Source organism: Eptesicus fuscus, chromosome 9 (assembly GCF_027574615.1).
Source record: "Eptesicus fuscus isolate TK198812 chromosome 9, DD_ASM_mEF_20220401, whole genome shotgun sequence".
NCBI lineage: Eukaryota > Metazoa > Chordata > Mammalia > Chiroptera > Vespertilionidae > Eptesicus > Eptesicus fuscus.
In genome coordinates this window covers 25,586,325-25,611,654 of record NC_072481.1, presented here as the reverse complement: position 1 = coordinate 25,611,654, position 25,330 = coordinate 25,586,325, and the positions used below count along the sequence as shown (strand labels likewise).

Genomic DNA, 25,330 nt, shown 5'->3' with positions numbered 1-25,330 from the left:
GAATCAAACTGTGACCTCCTGGTTCCTGGGTCGACGCTCAACCTCTGAGCCACACTGACCGGGCTTCTCTGGGCTTCTGCAATGACCCTGATCATGCCTTGTCCACGCCCTTGTTTGTGGCCTGTCTCCCCTCCTGGCTGATCCCAAGAGTGTTCATGGAGCAACTGGGTAAAGCCTCGGATTCTAGGTTCACCCCTGGGGGTTCAACACCGTCATTTCTCAAAGCACCGTTCACCCCTCCTGACAGCTTCTCGGGCGAGTGTGACTCTGGGAGATGAAGGAACAGCGCACACAGGCCACGGGGCTGGGGCAGGACTCGGACCAGGGGCGGTGAGCCTGCTCCCTCTGCCTGAGCCGCTCCCCCACCAAGAAAGAGCCTGATTGTGGAGCTACTTCGGCCTCCACACAAATATTTATCCTGCGACTTGGCAGGATGAGCTGAGTTAGCACTGGGCTCCGGGTCAGGGCCCCACACCGACGGGCCCCGGGCTCTGGGGCAGGAGAGGAAGGACACCGGCTTCCACCCGTGGGTGTGGGGGCCGCTCCGAGGGCCCAGGCGCGGGTGAAGCCCAGCCCTACGGGGGCTGCAGAACCGGGTGAAGCTTTCTGATGGGGGCCCGTCCGGCAGTCCGGTCCCTGTTCCCCAATGCCCACTTGTCCCGGGAGCCCCAGCTCTGAGCCAGCCTGCCAGGAGCACTGTCAGCGGGCACTGGGCTGGCTTGGGGCCCAGAGCCTCTCTGCAGCCACTGGGGAAGCCGAGGCCTCGGCAGGGATGTCGGCCAGACTGGACAGGGGGCCACTGCTCCCCAACTTCCCAGCCTCCACATGAGGTGTCTGAGCTTGGCATTCAAAGGCCCACGTGAAAGGAACCAGGCAACACCGCCCGGGGTGCCGGCCATGGGCTCTAAGTGGGGAAGCGGGAGGGTCTGTCCTGACTTGGGAGCCGGGAGAGAAGCCGGGCCCCTCAGGGATCAGCCTTTCTGAGAGGAGAGCCCTGCGCTCAGGGCTGTGGGTGACTCTCCCGACTCACCGTGAAGGGGTGGTGAGCACACACGCCTGTCTCTCACCCCGTGTGCATGTGTCACTTGAGGTTGAACAATCCCGTGCACATGGGCACAGTGTTCAGGGTGCACAGGCACCCAGATTGGATGCATGTCTGTTCTGTGGGTGTGTGCATGTGACCACCACACATACCTGCAGGTCCCCCTGTGCATGTGTGCACACGTGTGTGTGTGTGTGTGTGTGAGTGTGTGCATGAGTGTGTGCACCAGCAGTGAGTCTGCAGACGCAGGCTGGCCACACAGGGACCAGCTCCTGCACAGTGTGGGGGTTGAATGACACGTGCACTCAGCCGAGGTTCCACGTGAGAACCTCCGAGAGACCGAGCAGGCGCCCCCATTCCCCTCCAGGCTGCCCGAGCCCCTCTCCTCAGCGCACCCTCCCCGGGGCCGGGCAGCACAGGCTGGGTACTGACCAGGGACTGCACGATGGCGTGGTTGGTGGCGTTCATGCAGGAGTCCAGCGGGAAGGAGCACTCCCCCTCACAGTAATAGGCTGAGTAGCCTTGGGGGGCGATGACCCAGTCCTGGGTGGGGAATGGAAGAAGGTGAGTCCCACCATGTGGCCCCTCCCACTAGCACCTGTCACAGGAGGATTCAGGGCTGCCCCTCACCCTCCCTCCCTCCGCCTCAGGGACCTGTCACTCACCCTCAGCCCCTCCTGAGCAGCCCCCCGCCCCCCGAAGCCTGGCATCCACCCCAAGACCCTCAGCGGACAGGGCTGGGAACAGCTCTGTGGTCCTCGGGGTGGTCCTCCTGCTGCCCCGCCCCACGCCTCCCGCAGCTGCTGTCCTGCAAAGGCACAGAGGCTCGGCCAGCCTGGCCTCGGGGTCCTTTGTAGCCTGACATTTTATGGCCCAGGAGGCAAGTTGTCTCCATTTTCACAGTTTTTACCAAAAAGCACCTTTTCACCAAAAAGTAACACATTCTCCTTTTAGAACACTGGGAAAACCCAGAAGAAAATAATACATGAAAAAACCCAAAAAACCCAAGTCTACCCCCTCCCGGAGACACACTTGACCTTCAGGCGGGGTCGTCATTTAAGAGAGAGGGGAGAGCAGACATTACCAGCCAGCCGAGGTCCTGGAAGCTGACATAGAGCTCGTGCCGACGGCACACCTGCCGACCGTGGGAGCCGTGGGCGCCATCTGCGGGGACAGACGGTGCGAGGTCTCTCCTGGGCCTGCTCTGTGCCGCTGGCCCGGGGCGCCCGGGCGGGGACGCCCTCGGGGCACATTTGGGGGACAAGTGAATGATGGGGAACCACGCCGCTGGGTCCCACAGAGCCCGTCCCTGCGGCTCTGCTGGTGTCGGCCAACTCAAGAGCCTTCGATGCTCCCAGGGGCTCCCGAGGAAGCCCTGCCCGCCCAGCCGCCCGACTGCAGCCCGTGGGCCTCCTGATGCTCAATGAACAGCCGGGGCCTTTCTGCCACCAGGCGGTGGCATCCCCTCCTTCCCTCCCGAGACGCTCCTGCCCTCCCCCCACCGTCCTCCACACCCTGCACAGGTCCGGTGGCTCATGCTGAGGCCAAACAGGGGGCTGACTCCCATGAAAGGAACAGAGGCACAGGGCCGGGTGAGGCCCGTTCCCCCATTCCGAGGGTCTCGCCTGGTGGGGAGACCTTCGCCTACAATTGTGCATCCCGAAGGGAGCCTGGGAGAGAGCCGCGGGCACGGGGCGGTGCTGCCCGGAGGAAGGGCACCTGATTCTGACGGGGCTCGGGGAGGGCCTGGGGAGCCGGGGGAGGCACGGAAGGGACCTCGGAGGCAGGGAGGCCTGAGAGACAGGGCATGGCCGGTCCACCGGGGGCAGGGGGCAAGGGAGGTGTCAGGAGGGGGCTGGAGGGTGACCACTGGCCTGGCCCCTTGTGAGGGCCAGAAGGTTCTGCCACCACCACTGGTGCTGGGCCTACAGCCTCGGGCCGGCGCCCGGACCTCACCAAAGATCCCCGGGAGCTTGTTGGGCTGCGGCAGCTCGTTGGTCTTCTTCAGCAGCCGCCTCCTCAGGGGCCTCACTGCCCGAGGGGCCCGGATGGGGCTGGGGCTGGGGCTCGCCCTGAAAAACGTGACCACGAAAGGCTGTTTGGCGCGCGGTGCCCGTCGCCCCAGCAGACCGGCCAGGCCAGGATCCACGCTGTGCCCTGAGACAGAGAGGAGAGAGGGGTCACCGAGGGCATGGCTCTGCAGAGGGCACAGCAGCAGCTCTGCCGGGGCCCGGGAGCATGAAGGCTGAGGACCTGAGGCGGCCCCGGGCCTGGCTCCCCTCATCCGAAGGCCGGAGTCCACGTCCCGCCCCAGCCCCGGCCGCGGGTCTGAGGAGGCCGCGGAGGAGGCCTCGCGAACCGGGGTCAGCGTGAGTGACGTCAGAGCCACACGGCGGCCTCCCACCTCGGTCTGAGGACTCCTGGCCTGAGGCCTCCCTTCCCGCCTCCTCCCGGGGATGTCCCGGGACTGAGGACACCCGGCTGACGGGCGCAGCTGCCAGGCGTGGCCGTGCTCACCCTGCCCGAGAGCAGGCCTCCCTGCGTCCTGACGCCGCAGACGGACAGGTCAGTGGGCGGAGACACTGGACCAAAGTCCCGGAGCCCGGCTTTAGCCCGGCCGGTCTGATCCAGAGCCCAGGTTCTTGTCCACAGGCCCGGGTCGTGGTTAAGAAAGAAGGGTCTGCGGGCAGGGACGTGACTGGGGCCTCCGCCCGCGGAATGGCGAGTCTAGAAACATGGATTTTACCCACGGCCTCCAAGACTGAGGCCGCTGTGAAAAACGCTCCTCAGCCCTGCCCTGTCCACTCCACCGGAACCCCTCTTCCTGGCCTCTTCCTGTCCCTCGTGACCTCGCGATGCTTTCACCGTCGCAGCAATGGAACAGCTGTGGGCAGCCTTTTGAGGAAAACTGTCCCTCACACACCAGAATTCACTTAGAGATTAGCTTATCGCCAGACGTTTAGGTGACTTCCTGGCCTTTGTTACAAAGAAGAGAATGAGATAGAAGCTCTTCATTTTCTTTTCCTGTGGAATGTTAGCAGGAGTGTGAGCACCAACTCATGTTTGTTTCTCAAACACAGTGACCACCCTTCCACTTCCGTGTGCATTCCCCTCAATGCTGCAACACGGACACACACATACATGCACACCCATGTCTGTACATAACACACATGCATGCACACCCATGTCTGTACATAAACACACATGCATGCACACCCATGTCTGTACATAAACACACATGCATGCACACCCATGTCTGTACATAAACACACATGCATGCATTTACATATACAGTGTGCAGCATTTACATTACAGTGTGCAGATGCACACACACGTAGGTACATACACTTGTGCCATTAGCAGGTCTAACATGACCCTCCATTAGACACACAGGCCAAGGACATTGCCTGCCCCACCCACACTCCTGCTCAAAGGTCAGCTCTTAAACAGCTGTGCTTTAGACCTGTGTCCAGGGGCCTTAGTGAATCGAACACCTAATGAATCCTAAGACCAACCTTTGACCTATGACATCAGAGGCTCCAGGCAGGACTGAACCTGCTAAGACAGGAGGCTGAAGCTGCCAACGCTGTTGCTGGAAGGAGCCCAGACAGAAGCATTTGGGAGAGTTTGGGTCATGGCAAGTGGCAGTCAGGGGGACACAGGGGAACCACGAGGACACAGGACACAGGCCACATGGAAGCTCTGCGAGCAGAGGGGACAGGCCAGTGAGGCCAGGACAAGGCGGCCACGGAGCCACGAGCAGATGGGCGCCTGTCATCAGGTGGCTCTGGAGTGAGCGCCACGGCCTGGCCGACTCAGGGGCGCCTGGGGCCCAGCAGCCCTCCAGCCTGTGTGTGCCGCTGCCGGGTCCCTGTTCCCTGGACAGCCCTGCCCCCTGGGGCCCGGAGGACATGCCTGGGGCTGTGGGCCACGCAGGATGGGAGACGCTGCTTCTCTGAGCAGGTGGCCCCAGGGGAGCAGCACCTGTTCAAGGTCCCTGAAAGGCCTTCCTCACCCATTTCTGAGCCTGCCCGTCAGAGCCCGATGTCTGGGCAGCTCACCTGCCCTATCCTGTCCTCATTCAGGCGCCTCCCCAACTGTGCCAGGCCAAGCTCTCCCCCAGGCTTCCTTCTGCTCTGGGTGCCACCTGCAGCCCCTGCTCCACCTCAGCCTGAAGTCATGGATGTGACCCTGGTGCCACGTTGAAGGTCACTGGGGATGCCTGGTGGAAACCTTGGAGGGAATCCCAGCTGTGGACCTGGTCTGCTTTGGTCCCTTAGGTGACGTCATCGCGTGAGGATGGGAAACTCAGTCCTTTTCCTCCTTTCTACTGCTCAACAGCCTGGAACTTGTCGGCCCCTGGGAACCTCGGCCTGTTCCACACTGCGGCTGGGACGTTCCCCACTCCCAGGGCACATCTGCCCAGAAGCCCCCAAGGTGTCTACTCCATCCCACCCACCCCATCTGGCCATGGTCCCTGGCCTCTGCCCCCCAGTGAGCACTGCCTCCCACCTCTCCATCCCAGGACCTGTCCCTTCCTGGGGATGAGGCCCTACGAGGCCTCCCTGAAAGGCCTTCCTTGACCAGCTGGAACTTCCTGCTCTTACCCAGGGGCTCATGTTGGTTGTGCGCCCCCTAGAGCCATGCTTAGGAAGTGCAAGTTCCACGTGTGTGTGTGTGTGTGTGTGTGTGTGTGGTGGGGGGGGGGGGGGCGAAGGGGGGATGCTTAAAGCCGCCGCCAGATTCCCCCTTCTCCCCCTCCAAACACACACATACAAACTCACTTTTTTCTAAGTCTTTGAGACTAAGGAGTCAGGATGAAATACCTCAAGCCCCTCTTGGATTACAGAGAATATTAACAAGAGGCCGGCTCAGGCTCCACAACAGGGAGGGAGGACAGAGTGTCTGCTCAGGACACAGGAGCACTATGAGTCAAGGTGAGAAAGCCCACCTGAGTCCATCGGTAGCTTTCTAGAACTCCTCCCATCATCAGCCACAGCCCTTGGTGGACTATTTATGGAGGAAACCCCGGTGGCACCAACAGCCTCTCCCCGTCAGCACTCCATGACCAGTCTGCCCACCACGGTGGTCTTCCTCTCCTTCTGGAGGCATCCACTTAGCTACGAGGAGGAGGCGTGTGGGGAAGAGGTGAGGCTACGGGAAACTAAATTTAGCAACAAAATGAAAGGCCCAGCAGAAAAGTCAGAAGGGCCAAAGGAGAAAATCTTTCCTTTAGACAGCATGTCTTCCTGTCACAAACTGACATTTTTTGGGGGGATTGTAATGCCCTGGCCCCGTGGTCGGCAAACTGCGGCTCGCGAGCCACATGCAGCTCTTTGGCCCCTTGAGTGTGGCTCTTCCACAAAATACCACGGCCTGGGCAAGTCTATTTTGAAGCAGTGGCATTAGAAGAAGTTTAAGTTTGAAAACTTTGGCTCTCAAAAGAAATTTCAATCGTTGTACTGTTGATATTTGGCTCTGTTGACTAATGAGTTTGCTGACCACTGCCCTAGCCTGTTTATAAATTGCATTATTATTACTGTTATTATTATTATTTCAATCCTCACGTGAGGATGTGTTTTTATGGATTTTAGAGAGAGGAATGGAGGCAGAGAGAGAGAAACATCGATGTGAGGGAAACACTGATCACTTGCCTGCCATACGTGCCCGGGTCAGGGATCGAATCTGCAACCTGGGTACGTGCCCCGACCAGGAATCAAACCCGCTGCCCTTCCGTCATGGGAAGACGCTCCAACCAGCGGAGCCACGGCAGCAGGGCGGACGTCCACACTGTGTATCTCCATGGGATATAAAGTGGCGCCTCTGCCCTCCTCTGGGTGGTCACTCCCTCCCTGGACATCTCCCCACGTTCATGGGGGAAGAAACCTTCCTGTGGGTCACCGCCCGCTGCACAGCTTTCATGGAGAATCACAGTGAAGAGGTCTGAGTCCCGGACGCCTGCAGCAGCGCTTTCTGAGGCCACAGAGCACACGGATCAACGCCTGCTTTCCTTCGGTTTTGTTGAAGTCACTTCCCTCTTGAGAGAACCGTCTTTCTGTGGCAGAAAGCCTGAGGGGCCAGGAGGACACGGTCAGGCTGCCTGTGAAATGGACGCTTGTGATCCCGGACTTCCTCCTCCTCGGGATGAGACCCGGAGGCTAAAGTGAAAGACCAGCCTCTGTGAGCAGCTCCTCCCGGTGGGCTGGGAGCTGCTGCAGGGCCTGGCCTGGGGTCACAGGGCGAGGCGCTCCCCGCGCTCTTCCTGATGTCCTCGGTGAGGCCTTCCCAGAGCGCAACCGCGCCAGTCCTCCCTCTGTGCACGTCACCGGCCTTTTCCATGAGGACTGCGTCCACGCACCCTTCCCAGGCGGGGTATCGAGAACTTCTCCAAGATTTGGGGTTTGTTGGCCTTGGGCAGTGCTCCATGGAGAGCACTACTTCGTCTTGACCCTGGACACCAAGTCCACCGCACCCCCATTCCCTGCACCTTCTTTCCGGGGTCATCCGGGTAGCCGGTCACCATACTTGGAAACCTGCGTGGTCCTAGCACAGTTAGGTGGATGTGTCCCCCTCGATCATAGCAAATGAGTCATCGCTGGAGAGAAAACAGCTCCTGGGAAGGATGATGGCGGTTTGCTTGCCAGCACTGATGAGATCTGCACCCACCTCCTCCCAGTGGACATGGAGCCGCGCCTGGGACTCCATCTTCGCTGTGAAGGTGAACAGCTACATTGGGACAGATGTAGTTGCTGGCCAGAAGGGTTCCTATGCCCACGCTGGCATACATGCCATCCTCAATCCCAGATCGTCCCGCTTGATGATTTGAGCTGTTACATCATCCGAAGACTTAGCTTTTCCATCTTTCTCTTTCCGGATTGTTAACCACTCAACTCTTTTCTCAGACTTTCCCCCTGTACCATGTGACCTACATGAATGTCTTCTGGGGCAAATGACCCCACACCCACCATTTCCTCAACCTCCACCACGGGGGTTCCGGCAGCTCTGCACGTGGGCAGGTTGAACTTCCTGGCGCTCCCCCTGGAGATAGCCTTCCCCCCTTTCACCGAAGCAACATCCGGGTGATGGCCGCTCCAAGGACAGAGCTCCTGTGACGCGCCTCCCCTCGCTGGGCTGACTCCTGACGGCCACTGCCTCGTGGTCGTACCTGATGGGGCGCCTCCTTCCTGAACCAGAGTCCCGCTGGCCCTGGGCGTGTCCAAGGCGGCACCCCAGCCCCGCCTGCATGGATGCGCTCAGCCAAAGGGCCCTGGGGTCACCTCCAGCTCCAGCTCACCCGCCAAGAAGTGGTGCTCATAGAGCGTGTTCCGGCCCATGCGGAGCAGACCACGCGATGCGGGTCATCTGCTTGGCCGCCAGTGAAGGCCCAGCCCGAAGTGGTCCACGCCCACGTTGCTGCTGATCACAGTCAAGTGCTCACTGGGGTCTGAGCAGCGCCCCTAACGTTCTCCGGAATCGCACTGAGCCCAAAGCCCCAACCATGATTCTCACCCCATCAGAGATGCCCTCCACAGCCTCCATGGGTCCCTGAGAATTTGGCGCGGGCACAAGCGCTGATGGTGAAGCCGCACAGGCAGCCCTTGGCCCGTGAGGACCCTGAGCAGCCGGTGGGGACACAGCCCCTGAGCACTGCGGCCAGGAGCCCGCCAGGACGGGGCCACCAGGGACAGGCAGCGGCTGGCCATGTGCGCCCCAGGCCACGCGTCAGAGCAGGGAGGGCTCGGGCTGGGGCCGCCACTCCACCCAGCCTCCCTCTCTGACCCAAGGCGCCACGCCTCCCCACCCCCTGCCCGCTTCATCCCCAAAGGTGGACAGCCCCAGGGAATGGCCTGACTCTAGCTCCGGGGCCCACAAAGGTCCCCAGGGCGCGCCCCTCAGGGGAAGACTCAGTCGCAGGTCCCTTTCCGGCTCCATCGCTGAACTCCTTTCCCAGGTGCCGGCCCAGTTTCAAGGCTCTAACCCCACGTTTATATTTCACTGGTTCCCTAACCTGTGTCCCCAGCATGCACCTCTCCTGGAGCGACATTTTTATGGACCTCAGCCAGGGCTATCAGTGATATCAGGGCCAGAGAGAACTCTTCATCCCCCACCTCAAACCTGCCCCTCTGCTATTTCCCCAACTCAGGGGAGGAAAAAAGGATATATTTTAAAAACCCACTGGCACACAGAGAGCAGACTGATGGTTGCCAGAGGGGAGGGGAATTGGGGGCTGGGGGCTGGGTGAAAGGGGAGGGATTAAGAAGTGCAGACTGGTAGTTACAGCCCCTGACTGGGTGGCTCCGCTGGTTAGAGCATTGTCCCCATCGGCCAAGGCTTCCCTCCCATCGGTCAGGGCTCATAGAAGAGGCAACCAATTAATGCATAAATAAGGAAACAACACACTGATGTCTCTATCTCTCTCCCTCTCTCTAAAATCAGTCAATAAAAAAAATTCAAATAGTCACGGGATGTAAAGTACAGCATAGGAAATACAGTCAATACTATTGTAATAACCAGCTATGGTGTCAGGTGGGTACTGGAAATACCTGGGGAAGGCTGTAAAGTATATGATTGTCTAACCACCAAGCTGTCCACTTAGATTAATAGAAAATAATATGGAATGTAAACTGTAATTTTAAAAAAAATCCAATGGCTCCGTCCACTTTATTCCCGATCCCTCTACCCACTTGTCTCCATTTCCGCTGCTACCAGCCCGCCCCCAGCTCTCCCTGGGACACCGGCTGCCGGGCCTCTCTGGCTTCCCTGCACTCTGCCCCACAGCTTACACCTCTCGCTGAGGTCAGGGTGCTCACTTTATGCAGACAGTAAATAAAGCTCTTACTTTACAATAGTTGAGATGTACAAAAAATTGCAAAGGTACTTATACAGAGAATTCCCCTATACCCAGACACAGTGTCCCCTGGGAAATGTTAAATTTCAATTACTATGGTACCTTTGTCACAACTAATAAGCCAATATTGATACCTTCTTACCTAAACAGCATGATTTATTGAGATTTCACTTATTCCGCTTTCCCCAAGGTCCTTTTTCTCTCCAGGATCCCATCCGGGATCCCACAGGGCACTGAGCCATTACAACGCCTCAGGCACCTCTGGGCTGTGGCAATTCTCAGGCTGCCCTCGTTTTTGATGACCTTGCCCGTTCAGGCATTCTGCAGGCTGCCCTTCAATACGGGTTTGTCTGATGTTTTTCTCATGGCGACACTGGGGTCGTGGGTTTGGGGAGAAGACCCCCGAGCAGAGCCCTCCCCTCCCCTCATACCCAGGGTACACGAGAGCCCCATGAGCTTCCATAGGAGCCTTGATGGCCTGGCGGAGGGGGTGCTGGTCAGCTTTTCCCACCGTCCAGTTACCTCCCCTCCCCCGACACACTGCCCTCAGGGAAGCCCGTCACTAGGGGCTGCCCACACTAAGGGGTGGGAGTGATGCCACACCTCCTGAGGGATCTTCCATGGAAAGCTAACTCAGACCCTCCGTCCTCCACTGCTGTGACATTCAAGCAGCTCCCTAAACACTCCACCCCTTACGCTGGTTTCCCCTAACGCAGAATGCCCGCTGCCTGCCTCTCTCAGCTCCTCTCCTTCCCACCTCTCCTTCACCCCTCTGCTCCCGCCACGCGGCCCCTGACGTAGTCACACACGCGATCTGGGGCCCACCTTCGGGCTCTCTACGCCCACTGCCTGGGATGAAGGAGGCTCCGCCCCTAAACACCTGTGGATGAGAGAATGCCTGAATGCTCCTCCCACAGGTGAGAAAACGGGCTTGGGGGGTAAGGAACCTGCGAGGTCACAGGTAGAAAGCTGCAGAGCTGGGATGCAACCGGCCCTCTGATCGGAGCCGCGGAGAAGGTGCGCGGCCTGGCCCGTCCTTACCGTCCTCTGTCTCCATGTAGAGGCGGAGTCCCAGGTCCTTGCTGCGGTTCAACAACCAGTGGTCACTGGCTGCTGTCACGTCCAGCACCAGCCAGCCCTCGTCCTCAGCTCGGAGCGTCTGAAGATCCAAAAAGAACAAGTCAGACTCCCTGTGGATACGAAAGAACAATTAACCGAAGCCGGCACAGCTGCCTTCGTGCTTCCTGTGCCCACCTGGGACCGCTCCTGGGGCGTCGACCCTCCTGGCCCTGAGCTGGGCGCCTCTGCCTATCTCACTGGATCTACCTAGGAAGGTGCTGCTGCCCCCGGGGACAGATGGGGAAACTGAGGCTTGGGAACTCAGTGACCCGTCCAAGGTCCCACAGCCTGGACAGCAGGGAGGGGGTTGAAGCCAGGGTGCCAGGGCCTTGGTCAAGCATCCTTCCTCTCAGATGGGGTGCACCCAGGAAGCCCCTGTCTGTCCCCCAGGGCTGGGCCGGACACACCCACAGAGTTTGACCGGGAGGCGGGGTGGGGGCAGCACCTGTTGGCCCGCTCTCTGACCACCTCGAACATGCTGACGTGGAGGGTCCTGTTGAGCAGGTGGGCGCTGGGCAGCTTGTAAATCCGGAACTCGGCAGCTGTGACCGCCTCCCCCGCCGGGATCTGGGTCAGGTCAAAGCGGAACTCCTTCCAGTGGGGCTCCTGGTGGCCCGGGGAGCGGTCGAGCTCCACTGCAAGACAAAGCGGGCTGTTCGCTCCTGGCTCGGGCTCCTGGGTGGCAGGGCCCGGGGAGCCAGGGGCCTGGGCAGCCTGGGAGAGGCATTTCCTCCCTGGGGAATGGGCCTGCCCACAGGCTCTGCCCCCAGTGCTGAGGGCCCGCAGCCCTGCAGGGAGGTGCCCAGCACAGCACCTGATGCACCGGGGGGCCAACAAGGCAGCTCCCATTTCTGGCCCCCAAGCCTCCACCCAGCAGGTCCGGCCCAGCCCCCTCTGTCTCTGGGCCCACAGATGAGGCAGAGAGGACAGGTCCCTCCTTGGAGATGGACTTCAGAGCCAAGGAGAAGGGCCGAGTGGCGGTGGGGGCATGACTGAGTGCACTTCAGAGCCCACCCAGGTGTGCGGATGGGATGTGGGACGGTGAGCGCTCACAGCTGACATCAGAGCTGGGCCTTGAGGGGTGACAGTGAATTCACCCCGAGGTCATGGGACAAAGATGCTGCAGAGGAAGGGACCACTGTGAGCAAAGGCCTGGAGCTGAGAGCTGACAGCACAGACAGGGAGACAACAGCCATAAAACACAGCAAAGGGCGCAAGGGTGCAGGGTCCTCTTGCAGCAAGGTGGAGGAGGAGGGAGGGCAGAGGGAGAGATGGGAGGAACAAGAGGCAAGGTGGGAGTGACAGCTGCTGGGAGGCCCAGTCCGTGCTGGGGAGTCGGAGGTCCCGTGGTGTGGTGGGATCTGAGCGGGCTTCCTGGAGGAGGTGACCTCTGAACTGGCCTCAGAGGGTGGGATGACATCTGGGCAGGTGGGGAGGTGGCAGGGAGGACCTTCTAGGCAGAGGGGACATGGAATGCACAGGCTGAGTGGGCCAGGGCCACCCACAGATCAGAGGGGTGGGGTACGGGCTGTGAGGCTGGCGGTGGCCTGACTGAGGAGCATTGGAGTTCCAGCCTAGGAGCATGGCCGTGCCTCTGGCCAGTGGGGGGCCAGGGCTCCGGGGCAGCAGGGAGCAGGGTGTGGTGTGGAAGCTGTGCGTGGAGGTGGGGTGAAGCACGGGCTGGAGGGGGACCGGAGGTGGCTCTGTTGTGGGGCCTGGTCCAATACTTTGGGCGAGAGGCCGCTTGTGCCGAATTGATCCCACATCGCCCAGCTGCCGGAAATGCCCAGGACAGTGTATTTAGGGCCGTCTCACTTTAGCCTTCTGTCACTTTCAAACACTAAAAATCTGTGTTTCCGGAAAGCGGGAGTGGGAGCCGCCCAGCACCTTCCCCCAAACCCAACACTGAGATTTTAATTACACGTCTGCGAGTCTTTTTAAAAAGTCTCTCTCTGGCTACTGGGCTCAGCGACCACAAGTCACCAGGCTGGTGGCAGAGGCGGATGTGGGGAGCACGTCCTGTGCTCGTGGTGGGAACCTGGTCCAGGGATGGCCGGGCAAACAGCTGTGCTGGGTGGGGCCAGCAGACACACATGTTTGGGCAGGAGATGAGTGTTTCATTCCCAGACCGGGAGGAGAGGAAAGAGAATGTCCATCGTCCGACAGGAAGCTGGACACGCAGCGAGTGCCCCCGGGAGCCAGGCGGTTTCAGAGACACGGGTGGCACCGGGGTCCTCCCGCACAGGCAGAGGGCGTGGAGGGCAGGTCCTCCGCAGACACATGCACACGCACGACTTTGGTGACAATTCCCCGATTCAGGGACCGCACAGCCCGTGTCCATGACGTGGCCGTGTAAGAATCCAGGTCCGCGGGGTGGAATGGGCCCCGGCTGTTGGCCGTCACAGGGTGTGGCACAGAGTGAAGGCGTGTCGTTCCTTCACACCCTCCATCGGACCCTCTCCAAGCATCGCTCTGTGCACCCATCCCCAGGCACGGGGGGACTGACGGGTGGGTCACTGGGACTCTGTCTGCAGGCCGGAGGCTGATTTCCATGTCGGATCCGGGGACTGAGGGAACAGACGCCAACCTGCAGCCCCACGGGCACCACGCCGCGCGGCCTCCCTCCCTCGCTGGGCGGGGGGCACCTTGTTCACCCGAACGGACTCTCCTTCCGAACGTCCGGCCTGTGTTGTGATAAACCACCAGGAGCTCCAGCACAGGAAGCTGCCCCCCTGGCTGCTCCCGGCAAGCCCCGGAAGATGGTGAACTTTTAGGAAAAGAATGCTTTTCATCAGAAACAGATAACACTTTCTGGGACCTAGCATTACACCAAACATTACTGTAACGGGCCCCAGGGCGTGCCCGTCTCTGCTGGAACTCTGTGGGTGTAGTTTTTCCGAGGTTGCTTCTCTGGGTTGGGGAAGACTCTTCTCCTCAAAAGCTGAGTGAAGAACAGTATTTGATGGGACCTGGAGCTTCCCCTGTGGTGGTTCCTGGGAGGCTGCCCTGCTCTGAGAAGTATAGATTCTGGCCTGTAGCTGGCGCCTCTGGTCCCAGCCGCCCAGTCCTTTCCCTGTGTGGGCTCAGTCTCCTCGTCGGTGACGTGGGGATACGAGGAGCCTCTCCGTGCAGGGCTGTGAAGGGCGTTGAAAAGGCAGGGATGGTGAGAGAGGAGCCATGGCTCTTCCCCAGGCGTCAGGGACAGGTGCTGGCCTGCAATTTCGGAACTTAATTCGTGGATCAAAGGGACAACATCCTGCCAGCACCATCAGGAGCTTCATGTTTGAGACTCAAGAGCCACGGGGCAGAAAACGGAGCCATTCGATTTCCGTTTCTGAATGAAAGTATGAGAGATAGATTACAGAACACCAAACGCATTCATTCAGCTCGAAGGCATTTGGGTGGCTGCCAGGTGCCTCCTCTTCAGGGCCGGCCTTTGTCAAGGCATCGGATCCCCGGGGCCTCAGAATCCACATCTGAAAAGTGTCCACTTGACACCACGTCAGATGAAATTATAAAAAGCCGTGTTTGCTACTATAGCCGGTACTTGGTGATGGTCCAACAAGTACTCTTCACACATTATTCAAGAGTATTCCCTTTCCAGTATCTCCTCATGCGCAGCCTCCACCTCCCCACCACCAGGGTCTGGAGTCTCCCAAAGATGCCCAGGCACAGGGTGGGAGCCCCTCAGCAATGCCCTGGGGCCATCGCCCCGATTCTGGCACAAAGCAGAGACGGACCCTTTCTTCTGGAAAGTGCTGAAGATTTTTAACATCAAGCTCCAAGGACAGAGGTCACCACACACACTCTGCTCCCACGTTTCCACACATGGAGAGGGAACCCAGACGTTCTCACCCCTATGTGGGCTCCTTCCACGGCAGGGGACCCGCCCCCCCTTGTTGGACTTGGCCTGTGGCTGCTCCCCACCCTGCTGCTATTGTCTGATGATCCTCAGAGGGATTTATGGGAAAAGCCAAGGTCTGTACAACGTGATTTCTCGGGCTTTCCCGGTATAAAACTTTGCTGCTGGTTGTGGGGTTGGGAAGTTCATTTCAGGTCCCCTGGCAGGTTCAGACGGGATGGGCAGGCGGCAGGGGGTGCTCCCTGCTTGGCCTCTGCTCTGGATCCCGGCCATCTGAGGTATGTCCTGCCAGGAGTCCTCTCTTCGTGGTGGCACGGGTGGGGGATGGGAACCACTGGCGTTTGGAGCAAGGTTTCTGGGTAGTAAATTACTTCTCCCATCTGCAAAATCTGGGGGCACATAATTTCCCCTCTGGGCACGTGACAGACAGCCTCTGACTATGCCGCCTTCTCATGCACTGGAGGCTTTCTAAGAGCACTCGCTCTTTCCTGGCCACATCCAGGAATATTCATTCACTCATTCATTCATTCATTCATTCATTTGACACATTTGAAAGCAGTGCTTACTGAATGCAAGCCGCTAGGCCTGGGGAAACTGCAGACAAGCCGGACCAGCCTGCCGCCAGCGAGTGTGCAGCGCGGGGAAGTCAGGTAGCAAACAAGAAAGTAAACAGACATGGTCACTGTATGTGATGAGCGCCGTCAAGGATACGGGTGGCGCTGGGGACAGTACGGAGTGGGGGTGTGGGACTCACTCTCTGTTGTAATAGTTTTAGATTATTTAGATTCAGAGAAAAGTTGTTGGAAGAATAGAACACAGACTTCCTATACGCTCTTTGCCCAGCTTCCCCTGATGATAACATCTTACATAAGCAAACCATAGTATAACTATCAAAACCAGGGAATTGATATTGGTACAATACCATTAACTAAATATTCACTTTCCTTGCATTTTACCAGTTTTCCCACTAATGTGCTTTTTCTGTTCCAGGATCCGATATAGGATCCCACATCACATTTAGTTGTTTTGTCCTTTGTCACAACCGCTGTCTTTCCTTGTCTTCCATGACCTTGACCCTTCGGAGGAGCACTGGTCAGTTACTTTGTTGTATGTCCCTCCATGGGAGTCTATCTGATGCTTTCTTTCTTTTATTTTCTTTTTTTAAATATATTTTATTGATATTTTACAGAGAGGAAGGGAGAGGGAGAGAGAGTTAGAAACATTGATGAGAGAGAAACATCGATCAGCTGCCTCCTGCACACCCCCTACTGGGGATGTGCCTGCAACCAAGGTACATGCCCTTGACCGGAATCAAACCTGGGACCCTCCAGTCCGCAGGCCGACGCTCTATCCACTGAGCCAAACCGGCTAGGGCTATCTGATGCTTTCTTATTAGATACCGTTGAAATGATGGATTTTGGAGAAGAATGCCACAGAAGTGATGTCTCCTTCCAAGCACATCAAATTGTAGAACGAAGTAAACAATATGTTAATGTGGTTAGGACTGAGTTATTCAATGAAAAAGAAATAGAAATACAAAATTGAAGATGTAAGTAAAACCATCCTAGCAGGTTTGGCTCAGGGGATAGAGTGTCCGCCTGTGGACTGAAGAGTCCCGGGTTCGATTCCGATCAAGAGCACATGCCCAGGGCTGCAGGCTCGCTCGATCCCCAGTAGGGGGCATGCAGGAGGCAGCCGATCAATTATTCTCGATTTTCATCATTAATGTTTCTATCTCTCTCTCCCTCTCCCTCTCCCTTCCTCTCTGAAATCAGTAAAACTATATTTTAAAAAAGATATAAGTGAAACCTAAAAGCCTAAGTTTGAATTGGAAATATGAGTTTGAGGTCATGACTTTTTTCCTCATAGGAAACACATATTTCCTGGCTTTGCCTACGGAAAAGGCCTAGAATCGATGGCCACGCAGGGGCAGCGGGAGCCTCCTGCCCAGAGTGCCGCTCAGGGACCCACTTCACCACACGGCACGGGGCTTTGGGAGAGTCGCCCATTTCCCACCCAGGGCAGGAAACGCATGCGCAGAGCCTGGAACGTCTCGTACCAGGAAGCAAGAAGCTCTCAGAAACTCCTGGGAGAGGTAAAAGTACCCAGAAGCCAACTTGACGAGGCTCCGTAATGGTCAAAACGGGACAATTTGAGTAACACCGGCAACACGGTGATTATCTGTCCATTCACCATCGCCCTCATCATTAAGCACTTTGCTTTGGACCCGATTTCTCATCCTTGGCTCTGTCGACCTTTTGGGCCAGGTCCCTGCTGTGGGACTGCCCTGAGTGCGGTGGGAGATTAGCAGCATCCCCAGTGTCTGCCCACAGGTGCCTCCTCCTCCCGAGTTCTAACAAGCGAAAACGTCTCTGGATAGTGCCCAACATCTGGGAGTTGAGAACCTCTGCTAGGAATCAGTTCATCATCCCGAATCCTGGTAAACGAGGGGAAAATAGTCAAGCTGGGAGGAGGAAAGGGCCAGTCGTATAAGGAGGTGGAAGAGGCCCTGGCCGTGTGGCTCAGTTGGTGAGCATCATCCCATCCACCACAAAGGCCCACTTGTTAAGCCCCCGTCTTCCAGGGGCCCAGAGGGGATCCCCACAAAGGCTCCTGGTCCCCAGGACAGTGGCTCGGGGCCCAGCACACGGGCTGTGGGCTAGGGCACTGCTGCTGGTCTGGGAGAGGCTTCCTGTCACGGCGTCTCCATCAGAGGCCACGCACGTTTCACTTTCCTGTGGGACTTGCTGGCCCCGAGGCAGAGGGCAGGCCCCCCCAGGGTCCTGGAGGCGGACAGGCTGGGCCTGTCTGGCTGGTCCTATCGGTAATGGAGGCCGAGGGGCCCACTCCAGACCCGGGTCCCCACGGCCGGTGCAGGCCCATAGAGGAGCCGAGGAATTGATCACCTATCGATTCTGCATCCTGAAGGGCTTCCCCCCACCAGAAATCTCAGCGCTGCCGAGAGGAGGCCCAAGGTTGCATGGCTGCGGTATTTTTAGTCAGTTCTCATTACTGACTTTTTTCAGAGCTCTTTCCATAAACGGCTCTGCACACATAATTACCCATCCGGACCTCAGCCGGCTTCAGACCCCAAATTAAAGGGGACACCGCACACTCCACCACATCAAGCCTGCCAAGGCCAAAAATAGGCCCAAGGAGATGGGAGCCAGGGGTGCGAGCCCTCCGGTGCAGACGGGGAAAGCACGGAACTGTGGGCGTTTCCCAGAAAGATGTGGTCTCGGGGACACAGCCTCTCTCCTGTGGGAACGTGTTCCCTGAGGAGGTGGCCACCTGTGCCCCCACTCTGCGCTCACCCCTGGAGGCGCCCCCGTCGGGAGGCAGGCGGTGGGCACCTCCTTTGGTCAGAGCTGCAAAAGCCTTCAGGGCAGCCCTGCATCGATGGGGAAACTGAGGCCCAGAAGGGGCAGAGACTCGCCAGGTGCCGCATGTCACATGGACTCTCAGACTCCAGCTGATATAAAAGGAGTGGCCTAGGGTTCCTCTGGGCGGCAACATGGGACGGGGGTCACCTGTCTTCAAGGTTCTTCCGTCAACAGGTGCCCGGAGATGCCGGCTGTAGCCACCCCCCTCCAAGCAGGCCCTGCAGGGACTCAGGACCCAGGGGAGGACCCGGGACATGCTGCACCCATTGTCAGTGTCTGAAAAGGCAGAGAGGGCGGCCCTGCTCTCCCCACCGGCCAGGCCAGGCTCCTTCACTGGGTCCCGGCCCTGCCCCCCGCTGAATTCCTCTCCTTCAACTTTGCCCACAGAGATGGGTGCATGGCAGAGGGGGCAGGAGGGAACATGAAGAGTCAGATTTGGTCCCTGCTCTCAGGTGGCTCATGGTCTCCTGGGGAGGAGGATAAAGAGGGTAGACACACCCCTGAATCTACAGGCAGAAAGTGACCAACAACCAGGAAGCATGGGGGCTCTAACCATGGAAGGAGCCTGGCTCTTTGGGAGGAGTGGGGGGTGGAGAGTCAGGTTTATGGAAACCCCTGCCTACCCCCTTTAAAAACAGACATGGAGGTGAGTGTAGTCTATGCAGAGGGTATAACACGAGCAAAGGCACTGAAGTAGGATGTAATGTATCAACCAACTCCCATCTATGAAGTTCCGACCATGAGATGGGCATCCAGCTGGCCTCACTGCACATTTCGCTTAGTCCTACTCAACCCGGGAAGGTAGGCCTCGTGCACCTTAAAGGTGTCTTAAGAGTGAGGAAGTGCCCTAGCCGGTTTGGCTCAGTGAAAAGAGCGTTGGCCTGCGGAGTTAAGGGTCCAGGGTTTGATTCCGGTCAAGGTCATGTAACTTGGTTGCAGGCTCCTCCCTGCCCGTGCCCTGGTCAGGGCTCATGCAAGAGGCAACCAATCGATGTGTTTCTCTCATCGATATTTCTTTCTGTCTTTCCCTCTCTCCCACTCTCTCTAAAACTCAAGGGGAAACATATACTCGGGTGATATCCTGCAGTGCCTGATGGTGAGGATTAAAAAAAAAAAAAAAAAAGAGTGAGGAAGGGAGGGTCGGAGACTCTAAAAGGAACCTGTGTAAAGTCTCACGGCTCCCAAGTGGCAGAGTTGGGATGAGCACCCCATGGTTTGATATAGCCACGGAGGGATGAGTCCAAGGATGCTCAGAGCAGCTTTATTCATAACCCCAAACCAGAAACAAGCCACGTGTCCATCAGTAAGAATGGGTCCATGTGGTGTGGTCATGCAACGCAATATAATTCATTTATAAAAAATAACTACAGCCCTGGCCGGTTTGGCTCAGTGGATAGAGCGTCGGGCTGCGGACTGAAGGGTCCCAGGTTCGATTCCAGTTGTACCTTGGTTGCGGGCACATACCCAGTGGGGGGTGTGCAGGAGGCAGCTGATCGATGTTTCTAACTCTCTATCCCTCTCCCTTCCTCTTTGTTAAAAATCAATAAAATATATTTCAAAAAAAATAACTACAGATACAACATCGTGGGTGAATCTCAACAATATTATGTTGAGTGAAAAACCACACACAAGACTATGTACCATATGATTCCATTCACATGAACTTCAAATGAACGTGTGGTGACAGAAATGACAAAGTGGCTGCCTGAGGGGATTGGCTGGTAGGACTCCCAGGGGCACTCATGTCCTATGTGCCTGTGTGGTCTGAATTCTGTGTAATGAGCATGTGTTTTTTCTGTAAGCCCCCAAACAATAGACACTTTAAAAACAGGATTCTCAGTTTACAACATGTACTCAGTCCAGTCCAGGTCAGAGGCCCTTACTGGACCTAATGATGGGCCAGGCCTCGGGGTGGGTGGAGAGGCAGCTTCTATGTAGGAGAAGAGCAGAGGATGTACAGGCAGGGAGACCACCTGCTGTGTGGCCTTGGGAAAATCAAGGACCGTCTCTGAGCCTTATTCTTCTCCTTCACAAACATATGACAGTATCTATGAGAGGGCCCACTGGGTATGTGCCCGCAACCAAGGTACAACTGGAATCGAACCTGGGACCCGTCAGTCCGCAGCCCGACGCTCTATCCACTGAGCCAAACCGGCCAGGGCTGTAGTTATTTTTTAATAAATGAATTATATTGCGTTGCATTAGCATACCACATGGACCCATTCTTACTGATGGACACGTGGCTTGTTTCTGGTTTGGGGTTATGAATAAAGCTGCTCTGAGCATCCTTGGACTCATCCCTCTGTGGCTATATCTCCGTTTTACAGAAGAGGAAACTGAGGCTCTGAGAGGTGGACTGGAAAGTCCAGGTCACACTAAGAGTAGGCAGCATGCAAATTCTGTCTGGGTCCCAGGTCAGAACCCTGAGCCCAGCCCTGTCTCCTCCCCGCTGTCCACCCCACCCCCTCCTGTGTCCAGATGGGGTGTCACTGTCTAGACCTGACAGTCACCCCTGTGGCTCCTGTGTTTGTCATTTGTCTTCCCCACTACAGGACAGGTCCACCAGGGCGGGGGCTTTGCTTTGTTCACTGTCGTATCTCAGTAACTACAACTGTGCCTGGCACACAGCAGGTGCCACATGACCATTTGCTCAGTGAATTAGTGAAAAAATGAAAGAATTCCCTATCGAAGAACCAAAGAAAGTGGCCTGGGGCTCATGGAGGTAAAGAGTCAGCCCTTCAAGGTCACAGGACCTGGGCCAGATTCCTCACTCCCAGCAAGCCCCGGCTCTCCCAAATACCACAGCCTCAGTTTGTCAACACCTCTGTCCTCTGTCGCCAGAGACCCAGGAAGAAATCGGTCTGGTGCAGGGAAGGGTCAGGACAAAAGTGAAGATGGCTTCATTCATTTCTGGTGAACTTCTGCCTACAGTGCCATTCATGCCTCAGTTTCCCAGTGGAAGATGAGCACGGGTCACCTGCTCACATGAGGTGAAAAAGGATTCTGGGAACAAGCCGAGTTGGTCCTTCCTGCCTCTTTGCTCCCTCAGGAGGGGCTGGGCCGACCTGCAGTGCCTGAGGTGCAGCCAGTCACACCTGTGCTTGGGGGAGAATGTGAGAAGGTCTGACCAACAGAGCCACGGGGTCAGAGCTGGGAGGCCCCTGTTTTTCTGACAGCATCGCCTTAGATTGGATGGGAGACCAGAGGCCCAGAGAAGAGGAGTCTGAACCTGGGGGTTGCTCAGCTCAGGCTGTCTCCTCCCTAAGCCCAGGGACACCAGGGGAGGTTCTGTCTTCTCCACCTGGGTATCGGCTCCCATTACTGTGTTCTGGCCATAGGAAGCCAAGTTTCTACATGCATGAGATTGCCAGGCAGGCCAGGCTGGGCCGCCATTTCTGGCCACAGAAGTCTAGGAGAGGCCTATGGCCACTGGGTCCCACAAACTGCCACTGATGGCAATTTGGCTTCTCAGGAGCCAGATGAGGCCGATAGGGAAGGTGGAGCAGGAGGCAGAAGGTGTGGGAGCCGGGGCGTGGGAGCTGATAGCACAGCGACTCTGCTATTAGACTCCATGTGGCTCAGGAGCCTGGGGCCTGGGCCTCCAAACAAGGAAAGAGTCCTGCTAGGTGTCTAATCCCCACATCAGTCTAGGTAATTACCAGTTAAAACCACTCTCACTGAGAGTTCTACTGGTGCAATTAGTATGTCAGAATAAAGAAGTCCCTCTGACAGCTGGCTGGGCCCGCCCACAGCTGGGCTTCCACTGAACAAGGACCAGCTTGTTGCTCCCACAGGCCTTAGATCTTATGAAACACACAGAGATGGTGGAGGAAGAAGCTGGGGTTTGGAATCCTCGGCCTAGATAATGACATGGACATGCTGTGTGGCCTGGGCTGGCGATTCAACCTCTCTGAGCCCATGAAATGAGGCTGGTAAAACAGCTTCGCGTGGTGCTGCATGGATGAAACAAGGAGTTCTAGAGCTATGGATGTTCAAATGTTGGTTTTTATTCTAAAAATTGGTGGAAACGCCTTTGCCTGGCTTTTAAAATCTGTTTCTGGGTTTCACATGTGTATAACACACATGGGGACGTTCCTGTCACATCTGAACCAGCGCTGGGCAGTAGTTGGGAGGGACCAGAGTCAGTGGCGAAGCTCAGGTTCACCCTCAAAGAGGGAGCTGACTTTCTGCTCCTCCCAAGTATCAACCAATCACACCACAACTCTGAGGATGCACTGATCACTAGGGGTCCCATGTATAAGGAGGGGCCTGAGGCTCAGAGAGGGGAGTGGCTTGCCTAAGATCACACAGCAGAGTCAGGAGGGGAGCCAGGTCTTCCTGAGCTCAGGGCACTGCTCGATTCACAGCAGCAGCTCCCATTAGGGCTGTGCACGCCTTGACCCAGGGGATGCTGGCTGAAGCAGGACATGGGCTGGGCGGTGACTCACTCTGGTAGATGGCTCCCTGGGGGGCATTTTCCCGGTGACTCCATCCACAGCTCTTCTTGGTCCCGAGCCCTGGGTCAGCTTGTCCCAAGTACAGAGCTCCAGCCTCAGTTCCACATACTCTCTGTCCCTGGTCCCCACCCTGCCCTCTAACCAGGAAGGCAGCATCCAGAACCAGGGACCCAAGTCCTGTGCCTGGCACTGGGCTCTCTGCAGAAGTGAACAGCTGCCTCCTACTGCTCATTGCCCCACCTCAGCCCACCACCAGCCCTCCTTGGCTGTCCCCTCTGCCTGCCCTCCTGCAGGAAGCAAGTGGCTGAGGACCTCACAATTCCCGCTGCTGCTCCATCCCCTGGGTTCCTCTGCCTGGACCACTCGGAAAGCTCCCTCCACCCTGAGAGCCTGGTGCCCTTAAGGACCAGAAGTACCAACCTGGGCCTGCCCTGGCTGGGCACGGAGAGGCCCTGCTGTCCTGGGTGTGACAATGCCTCTCCCAGCCTCACTGTCCTCATCTGGGATGAATATCATGGCTGTTAACTGGGCTCTTGGGAGGACTGGGTGAGGCTGTAGGTGGAGGGAGGCTGGTGGCCTTGGCAAGGGTCCTCTCCCTGCTCTCAGCCCCTCAGCTCTCTCCACCTCGAGCTGAGCTATAGTTCTTGGGTCCCCAGGTCCAGTCTGGTGTCTTTCTGAGCCCAGGCCCCTGCCCATCACTGGCCACAGACAGGAGGCAGAGGGGACGGGGGACAAATAGTCATGACTGTACATTAAGGAGAGTTTAGTAATGGGAAAGGATATTTCTGAGAACTTTAAGGGTAAATGGCTCCAGATGTGGCTGCGGAGAGGAAAGCTGGGCTTTGCCTGGGAGAACAATGAGGGTCCAAGCTGCCCATCGGGCCACTCCACAGGCCTGGACACTCGCTGCATGTGAAGCCGTGTCCCAGGCTCTGGGCGTGGTGACAGGACCACAGACAGCCCCACTGAGCTGAGCCCACGCCTTCCCCCGGACCCTGCGGCCACAGCCCCGCCTACAGGCTGCCAGAGGCTGCCGTGGACTCAGGACACCGGGTTCCCCGCTCCGCTGTCATTTTGGTGATGTGACGGGCGTTCTACCGTGAACTTTGTCCCTCTCCTCACACTGCCCTATCTCAGTGACAGCATCACAGCCTGTTTACTCATCGTCTCCCCAGGACCAGACTGTCTTCCGGGCACTGCCCAGTCCACCTGGCGCTACATGATTCCTACCTTTGGGTGTGTTTGGGGGCGGGTGACTGTACTTGCCCCGGGACTCCAATTCCTGCGCCTGCCCCGCCCGACCCACAGCTCACGGACCCGCCCACCTCAGACCTGGCCCCGCGGACCCGGCAGCTCCCACTCCCCTGCGGGGCCCTGTCCTCCACACGGTCACTCCTGGCTCACCGCCGGGCACCCACTGTCCCAGGTGGTGCCCTGTCCCCCGCAGCCCGTGTTCCCGCCGAGGGGCCCCCGTGGGAGCGCGCGGACCCGGCTCGCTGTCCCGCACGCGCCTCCTCGCGGAGCCCGCACTCACCCATGTTGACGAAGCTCATGACCAGGTCGGCGCGGCCCAGGCGCCGCTCGCGAGGGCCCCCGTCGTCGTCGTCGTCGCCGGCCATGGCGTGGTAGAGGTCCAGCATGAAGAGCGGCGCGGACGCGGGCAGCCGGGCGGCGGCGGGCGGCGCGCGGGGCCGGGGGCGCCCGGGCAGCCCGAGCACCGCCAGGATCTCGCGCTGCAGGTCGCGGCGCTCGCGCGGGCCCAGGCGGCGGGGCGGGCCGCCGGTTGGGGGGCGCGGGCCGGGGCCGCCGCCGCTCAGCGCGCACAGCGCCAGCCCCAGGAGCCACAGCGGCCCGGGGCGCGCGGCCATGGCGGGCGGGACGCCGCGCTCACCCGACGCGCATCCGCTTCGCCGCGGCCCGGGGCTGAGGCTCCCCCGACGGCGCGCGGCGGGCTGCGCAGGGGGTCGCGGGACGGGACGGGACGGGACGGGCGGGAGTTGCCCGCGGCGGCAGCGCGGTCCCCAGAGAACCCGCGCGGCACCTGTCGCGGCTCTGGGTCGGGTGGCGTGGACGCCAACACCTGAGGCAGAAGCTACTCGGGGACTGCGGACCGCGGCTAACGTGTCTGCCGCCGCCGTGCCCTGCAGTCGGGCTGTCGACGCCGCCGCGCAGTCCAGGCGCTCGGGGAGGTGCGGACCCAGGAGCTCCGCTCAGCACAACCCGCGGGCTCTGCCGCGCGGCCGTCGGCTGCCGGGTCCAGCGTCCGGCCTTCGGGCCCCGCCCCCTCCGGGCCTGACCAATGGGGGCGCGGTGCGGGGGCGGGGCCAAGGCCCCAGAACCCACCTTCCCGGTGCGAGCTGAGCGTTGTAATTGATGTTGTGGGCGGTGCGCCCGGGAGATGCGACCTGGTGGGCGGTGGGCAGATCCGACCAGGGGCACAAGGATCAGCTGTCGGGGTCGTCGCTGGCCACGCCATCGGGCGGTTCGGGGCCGCTGTCCGAGGGCTCCAGAGTAGCGGCCGGGACAGGAGAAACCAAGAACCTGCGCTCCCGCAGGGCGTGTCCCTGAGCGCCCTCCGCGGGCGGGAATCCCGAGTCTAGGTCTGGCCAGCGGGTGACC

The 25,330-nt window shown here is 58.6% G+C and overlaps 1 protein-coding gene across 1 annotated transcript in view; it reads right to left on the bottom strand.

Annotated features, from left to right (window-relative positions):
• The window catches only part of BMP8A (bone morphogenetic protein 8a), a 28,694-nt gene extending 3,727 nt beyond the window's left edge, over positions 1-24,967 (bottom strand). The window contains exons 1-6 of the mRNA XM_054720466.1: positions 24,246-24,967; positions 11,455-11,644; positions 10,932-11,080; positions 2,999-3,199; positions 2,127-2,206; positions 1,475-1,585 (exon numbers count right to left, since the gene is read on the bottom strand). Of these exons, the coding sequence (XP_054576441.1) occupies positions 1,475-1,585; positions 2,127-2,206; positions 2,999-3,199; positions 10,932-11,080; positions 11,455-11,644; positions 24,246-24,579 (1,065 nt within the window). The 5' untranslated portion in view covers positions 24,580-24,967. The remainder of the gene's footprint in view (positions 1-1,474; positions 1,586-2,126; positions 2,207-2,998; positions 3,200-10,931; positions 11,081-11,454; positions 11,645-24,245) is intronic.
• Between the last annotated feature and the right edge of the window lie 363 nt (positions 24,968-25,330).